The 6,805-nt window shown below is 41.6% G+C and overlaps 1 protein-coding gene across 1 annotated transcript; it reads left to right on the top strand.

The window, feature by feature from the left end:
- Positions 1-1,882: 1,882 nt before the first annotated feature.
- LOC119306639 (pectin acetylesterase 6-like) lies at positions 1,883-5,588 on the top strand. Its single transcript, XM_037582810.1, has 9 exons — positions 1,883-2,099; positions 3,502-3,584; positions 3,716-3,845; positions 3,940-4,228; positions 4,327-4,441; positions 4,563-4,640; positions 4,762-4,867; positions 4,988-5,130; positions 5,228-5,588. The coding sequence occupies exons 1-9, from the start codon at positions 1,916-1,918 to the stop codon at positions 5,327-5,329; spliced, it is 1,230 nt and encodes a 409-aa protein (XP_037438707.1). The 5' UTR covers positions 1,883-1,915; the 3' UTR covers positions 5,330-5,588.
- The last annotated feature ends 1,217 nt before the right edge of the window (positions 5,589-6,805 follow it).

Below are 6,805 nucleotides of genomic sequence, written 5' to 3'. Positions count from 1 at the left end.
GACCTTGATATATTTTTATTATATTTATGGTGCTTTGTACTTCTAATGTACTGTGATAATAGATCTAGGACCCTCATAAGTGCCAGACGTGTGGCACGAACACATGGCAACTCCAAACATTTTTTATGGCAAGTTCAGTGACATGAGGATGTTAATTTTATTTGTCAAGCATGGCAACTTTTTTTTTGGATGGCAAGTTTCAGGCCTCCTTTGATTCATAGGGTAGGAATATCATAGAAATAGGAAACTTATAAAAAATGACATGCCATGCATCGTAAATCCTATGAATGGAATAGAAAAGGAGATGTCCTTGGTTCACATCATAGAAATTTTTCCATTGAGCTTAGGCTAATGTTTATTTTCATATGAAATGTGGAGGATAGAAAGAATTCCTTCATATAAATAGGATTCTATTCCTATAAACCAAGTGACGGTAAAAAAATCTAGAAATCATATCCTACAAAATTCCTCCAAACCAAAGGAGGGCTCAGTTTTTTTGAGTTTGTTTTTTCTTTTTGGATGACAGCTTTAGTTGTAAAAAACGTCAAGATCAGATTGTTTCGTGCCACACGTGTAACACTTATCATTTGGATAGGTCTAAGTCCTTTTCCAAAAGGAAAGTAGCTGATATTTAAGTTGACGTGTGAGCTGAGCACCGCTGATTGGTCCTTATCTTTCTGTGACTTGAACAGGTGTGACTGTATCAGCGGTGACCGAAATAGAAATGTGCATGGATTGATATATTTGTGTAGTGATAAGGTCCGCTTGGATATATATCAACGGACCGAGCGAGGTTGCGATGGATTGCACCACTATCCCAGCGCCAGCGGCGTGATTGACTTTCTCATATGTGTCGAAGCTCCACCTCTTGAAATTTCGTGCTGGCAAATTGGCACATATGGAAGCGGGCCGGGGGTAATGGACTTCCTTGTACGAGACATATGTCGCAAAGCGCCGCTTTCTAGTACGAGACACATATCCTGGAGCTCCCCTTCTTGAAATTCTGTGCTGGAAAAATTGGCACATATACAGAAGGAAATGTAAGCAGAAATGTACGCTAGGCCCCGAGGCGGTGTGCCATGACATTCATTCTCTGCTAGATCTCCACGTACGCGGGTATAGTACTCCCTCAACATAAATCTTTTAAGAGATTTCATTATATACTACTCCCGCGGTCTCATAGTGTAAGACGTTTTTACATTATGGGACGGAGGGAGTATATATGAAGCGAATGAGTGAGGAGAATGGCGTTTCAGTGCCTAGGCTCCTCCGCACCCGGTTAGAAAAAATTCGTAGAAAATTCAAAACAAATTCAAAGACTTTCAAGTTTTTTTATGCGGTAGACAATTTGACGCGTGAGGCCCGCTCCAAATTTCAAGTCATTTGGACATCTGAGCAGCTCTAAGAAAAAAAAGATAAATCAGACCAAAACAGTACATGAACAGTAAACATTTTTATAGACCCCAAATTTGCCTTTTTTGCTGAGAGCTCTTCAGATGTCCAAATGATTTGAAAATTGGATCGTAACTCACGCATCAAATTGTCTACCGCACAAAAAAATTAGAATTTTTTGAATTTTTCTAGTATTTGTTTTGTTTTTTTCGTTAGAGTCGGTGCAGATGAGCTCGGGTGCAGAGATGGATTTCTGATGAGTGAACCTATACTTTATCTAAAAGGCGTCTATATTTAGAAACGGAAGGAGTACATTGGATGCATGCTTGCAGGCGGTCGCTGCATTTAATACCTACCTATTTTTCTTGACCAAGTTGATATTCCTTCATGCGGTGTTTGAATACCAGTATCCCAATATATATACTTGTGGTAACTGCTCAATCATTAATTCGACTGGCATATATATACTTCGAGGAGCCAGCAGGGAGAGAGTCGTGAGTATCCATTTCCATAGTTGAAGCAGATGGAGAAGAAGACCGGGATGGCCAAGCTTTGGGCGCTTTTTCTTGTGGTTTTGGTCCTCGCGGGGAGCGCGCAGGCGGCGGCCGACCGGAACGTGAGCCGTGGTGGTATGAGGCGGCTTGCCGGGGCGCCGGGCGTACCAGTGCCTATCACCGTCCTCACGTCCGCCGTCGCCATGGGAGCAGGTACGTGCATGTACATACGATTAAGTATTTTTTCGATCATGTCAAAATTGTCTAACCACCACCGGTTTGGAGGGGGTTTAGACTTCGGTGCAAATTATATATCGTCATGACTGTCCGTTAGATGTCATATACTATTTGCTGGCCCGGGGATTGGTGAGTGCTATAACACGCATGCCTTAGATGTTTTCTTCTTATATGAACACACGTGTGCGTCTAGTGACCTTAAATAGAAAGATATAAGCAACAAATATTTGGACGTGACTCTTTTTTCAAGCAAGTGTGGCAAGAGCTGCCTTTCATAAAAAAGAAACGAAAATTGCCAATTATTTACAAAACAGGAAATCAGGTGAAAACCAGCACCATAGTCCCACCAACCTTCTCGATTTTCAATTTTCATATACCTTAGCTAGAAAATCTACTTTCAACCTTTTGATTTGCAAAAATTGCACCAAATTAAAATCCAAGCGTTTCAGGCAGTTTCTGCACTCTGTCGATATCTATCTATATCTAATTATCTATATACCATATATACACAACAGATCTCAAGCATATATCCTACCAATTAATATCCTACCAAATATGAACGTGCAATTAATATTCTACTCACATATATCTCTCCCGCAAAAAATATATTCTACCATATATAAACATGCAATTAATATCTCCACATGTAATGGGGTTTGTCTAGGGCACATCTAGATATGCTCTAATTATTGCACATCTGAATATCTCAGTCAAACTTGAAAGGAAAAGGAAAAAGTCAAAAAATTATGCTTGCATGAATCTTCGCGTAAAATCAATGGCATAGGATTTAGATGTGCAACACTTAAGGCACATCTAGATGTGCTTTAGCAAAACTGTAATGATATCTATGTTCAATTGTACTACTGCTGAATTTGTTGGATCCTTACAAATTCACTCTTAAATGCACATTTACTACCAAAATATTCTCCCTAAAAATACTACTACTATCAAATCATTTAAATTTGTACAATATTCTCTATTAAATCCTGCAAATTTAACACTAATTAGGCATTTATTATGCTGCTCAATGATATCAGGTCTTGCAATCTTCCAAACAACCTATATAGTTCCCTTGATTCTTACGACTCTTGGATCGTACAATTCATAACCACGGCTTGTGTCATGTCTTTTGTGACCTGAACGATTTTGATATAAATTTATATAAACGCCATAGGTTATTAAGTTTACGATGTTTTCGTAACTTGGTCGATTTCTTTTTTTCGTCCTTATCGATTCTCGCTAGGCTAATTTTCTCCGAACAAGGGCGGACAATCTGTTGGATTGACACGTTATGTATAAATGAAAATCAAATTGTACATTATGGCCGCAGCTAGTATGATCCATATGTAACAGCACCATATATGTAAATCATGTGCAGTGTGCATGGATGGGACGCCGCCGGCTTACCACATGGATTGGGGCTTCGGTGCAGGGAGGAACCGTTGGATCGTCCACCTAGAGGTACATACTCTACATATGCATATATAAAGACATGCATGTTGTATTCCCCCCCAAAAAAATACATGCATGTTGTCTGAGCATTGTGATGCATTTCACCAAATCAACCGACCAACATGCTGCACTACACGCAGGGAGGCTCATGGTGCGAGAGCGTGGGGTCGTGCCTGTACCGCAAGGCGAGCCGCCTCGGCTCGTCGAATCTCATGAACAGGCAGATGTACTTCGGCGGCATCTTGAGCTCCAGCCCCGCCGAGAATCCTGGTTCGTGCATGCTCCCTCCCTCCGTTTCAAAACATTTGAAGTTCTAGTAGCTTATTCTAAGTCAAACTTCTTGTATGCGTGTGTCCATTATTAGATTTCTTCAGCTGGAACCGGGTGATGATCCGCTACTGCGACGGCGCGTCTTTCGCCGGCGAAGGCTACGACGCGCGCTCGGGGCTCTTTTTCCGGGGCCAGCGCATATGGAACGCCGTCATCCAGCACCTCCTCTCCATGGGGATGTCCTCCGCGGATCACGTGCTGCTGACGGGGAGCTCCGCCGGGGCCCTGGCGGTGGTGCTGCACTGCGACCAGTTCGGCGGCTTCTTCGCCGGCCGGGGCACCACCGTCAAGTGCCTCGCCGACGCAGGATTCTTCCTCGACGCGTACGCACACTTGCATGCATAACTTATACCCATCCAAAGTAAATATTGAAGTGCATTATTCGTCTATCATGCTTCACCCGGCATATATATACATGCAGCGTCAACGTCGCCGGGTGGCGTACCTTGAGATCCTACTTCGGAGGCGTCGTGGCCACGCATGGGGTGGCTCAGAACCTGCCCAGGAGTTGCACCAGTCATCTCGACGCCACCTCGGTGCGTATCGTGAATTCTCTAATATACATTTCTTCGACAAATATTTTTGGACGGAGAAAGTATGAACTCGTCAAGAACTCGAGTGGCCGCTACCGATTATCTCATGTGCACATGCATGCAGTGCTTCTTCCCGCAGAATGTAATCGGCGGCATAAATACCCCGATCTTCCTGCTGAATGCAGCCTACGATACCTGGCAGGTATATATAGGAAGCTATGTATTGACCTGATATCAGCCAAGCCTAGGTTATCTTTTTATCTGTTAAACAGTATCGTCCACATGCACACCCCTACTGACAATAAAGAGCAAATGTAATTCAGATCCGGGAGAGCCTGGCCCCGGACGTAGCCGACCCCGGCGGCGCCTGGCGAGCCTGCAAGTCCAGTCGTTTTGCCTGCAACGCATTCCAGATGAACATCTTGCAAGGTATACATCCATCCATGGATTTATTAATTTAGCAACGCACCAAACGATGATCCAAGTTCGAGTTCTGAATGTCACATGTACTAGTATATATCAATGATCAATATGTACCTATGAGTGCAGCTTTCAGGAACCAAATGGTGGGCACCGTGCTAAGCGTCTCCCGTTCCAGGAGCAACGGGTTCTTCATAAACTCGTGCTTCACTCACGGCCAGTCAGAGTATGCAACTTGGAATGCGTATGGCTCTCCTAAACTTCTGAACAAGGTACCTACTAGCTATCACTTGAATTTTGAAGTGGATTATGTAGTTCATCATCATCGGTTCGCTTCATGGTTTGTGCTGTTGTTGCGTGCCTATACAGGCGATCTGGAAATCGGTGGGTGACTGGTACTTCGGCCGGGCTGAAGTGAGGGCCATCGACTGCGCCTACCCCTGCGACTACTCATGCCATCACGACATGTGAGGACAACTGATTTGATAAGTAGTAAAAAGGAAAATATATACATTACAGCTAGCAGAGTGATTGCTCTTAGTGAGTTTGTGTCGTGTAATATGTTTTTGTTGTGTGTACTTTCTTATGTCAACTCGTTCCAGACGGGATAGATATGCATATCAGTTAAAGCAGGTGAAATAATCACTGTACCAGCATATGAGCTGGAGCACATCCTGCAAAAGAACTTTTCAAGATTAAGCAATTACAACCAATGAGCTAGCACTAATTACATTGCACCTGTACTTTTAGTTATGTATCAGTATGACTACAGAAGCATTTCTCCACGGTGTGATCGTTGCCTGAACTGTGTGTCCTTGCGAGCAAAGAAACATCGCATGAGAACCGCATGTCCATGGAAGCAACGATTTCTCTGTCAACTGAATTTGACTGGACGGTATTGACACCGAGTGGCCTTTTTTAGCACGCACTTAATGAAGCATCTGATGGTAAAATTGATTAGTGTGACGCAACAAAAAATGAAAAGAAACTTGATATTTTCTTATAAATTCAATCAACGTTAAAGAAGTTCGCCTTTAAGAAACTTAATACACATATAACTACTAAGTGCCTCTTTGATTCGTAGGATTTGTAAAATGTAGGAACAGGAAAACATAGGAACGGAGTGGCATGACATCTTCAATGCGACATGACTAGTATGGTCGTTTGATAGTGCGCAGAAAAACCGTAGGATTCTTCACATGAGGTTGGAGTGGATGAAAATTATCCTATGAAAACTAGTACAAATTAATCCTACGAAACAAACAACTACACAGGTAAAAATCCTAAGGATTGGAACCCTCCAAAATTTCTTCAGGAATCCTTTGAATGAAAGATTCCCTAAGCCGGCGTCACCTAACCAAAATGCACCCATCGACATATCACCACGCCCACATACATGCTAACAACAAATTAGATGGTAGCTTTGTAAAATCAACTGCAAAATGAACTAAAATGGCTACTGCTTTTAAGATATTTTTACCACATCTTTTGATATTTTATAGTAAGGATTTACCCTTTTTAATACATTTTCTTCCATTTTACCTCGTTTTAAGTACATTTACATCACATTTTACCTTTTTATTTTTACACACGTTCTTTCATACTAGACACACCTGTCAATGCACATGTGGCGTGCGGGTTTACTTCCGAAAGTTTTTTCTCCGTTCAGCATATTAGTTGAATATTCTTTTGCCATATTCATTTTGGAGTACATAATGATTAGTGATCTATTTCTTAAGCACGAAATAAATATTTTCTCTGTTTTTGTTTACTCTGCATATTAGCTTTGTCCTAAATTAAATTTTATGAAGTTCGACCAATTTTATAGAAAATAATATGAATACAATTGTATATGATGTGTAAATATATTCAATGAAGAATCTAATAGAACTAATTTCGTATTTCTGATGTTAATTATTTTCTTGAAAATCTATCTTGCGAACGTTC

This window comes from Triticum dicoccoides, chromosome 5B, assembly GCF_002162155.2.
Source record: "Triticum dicoccoides isolate Atlit2015 ecotype Zavitan chromosome 5B, WEW_v2.0, whole genome shotgun sequence".
In the NCBI taxonomy this organism is placed as follows: Eukaryota; Viridiplantae; Streptophyta; class Magnoliopsida; order Poales; family Poaceae; genus Triticum; species Triticum dicoccoides.
This window is presented reverse-complemented; position numbering and strand designations above follow the sequence as displayed.

What these genes read in the sequence shown, in the direction of transcription:
- LOC119306639 (XM_037582810.1), top strand. Translation starts at nt 1,916, where the DNA reads ATGGAGAAGAAGACCGGGATGGCCAAGCTTTGGGCGCTTTTTCTTGTG. An exon ending in GCAGGATTCTTCCTCGACGC is followed by an intron (nt 4,229 to 4,326) that starts GTACGCACACTT and finishes ATATACATGCAG; the next exon opens with CGTCAACGTCGCCGGGTGGC. An exon ending in CAGCCTACGATACCTGGCAG is followed by an intron (nt 4,641 to 4,761) that starts GTATATATAGGA and finishes AATGTAATTCAG; the next exon opens with ATCCGGGAGAGCCTGGCCCC.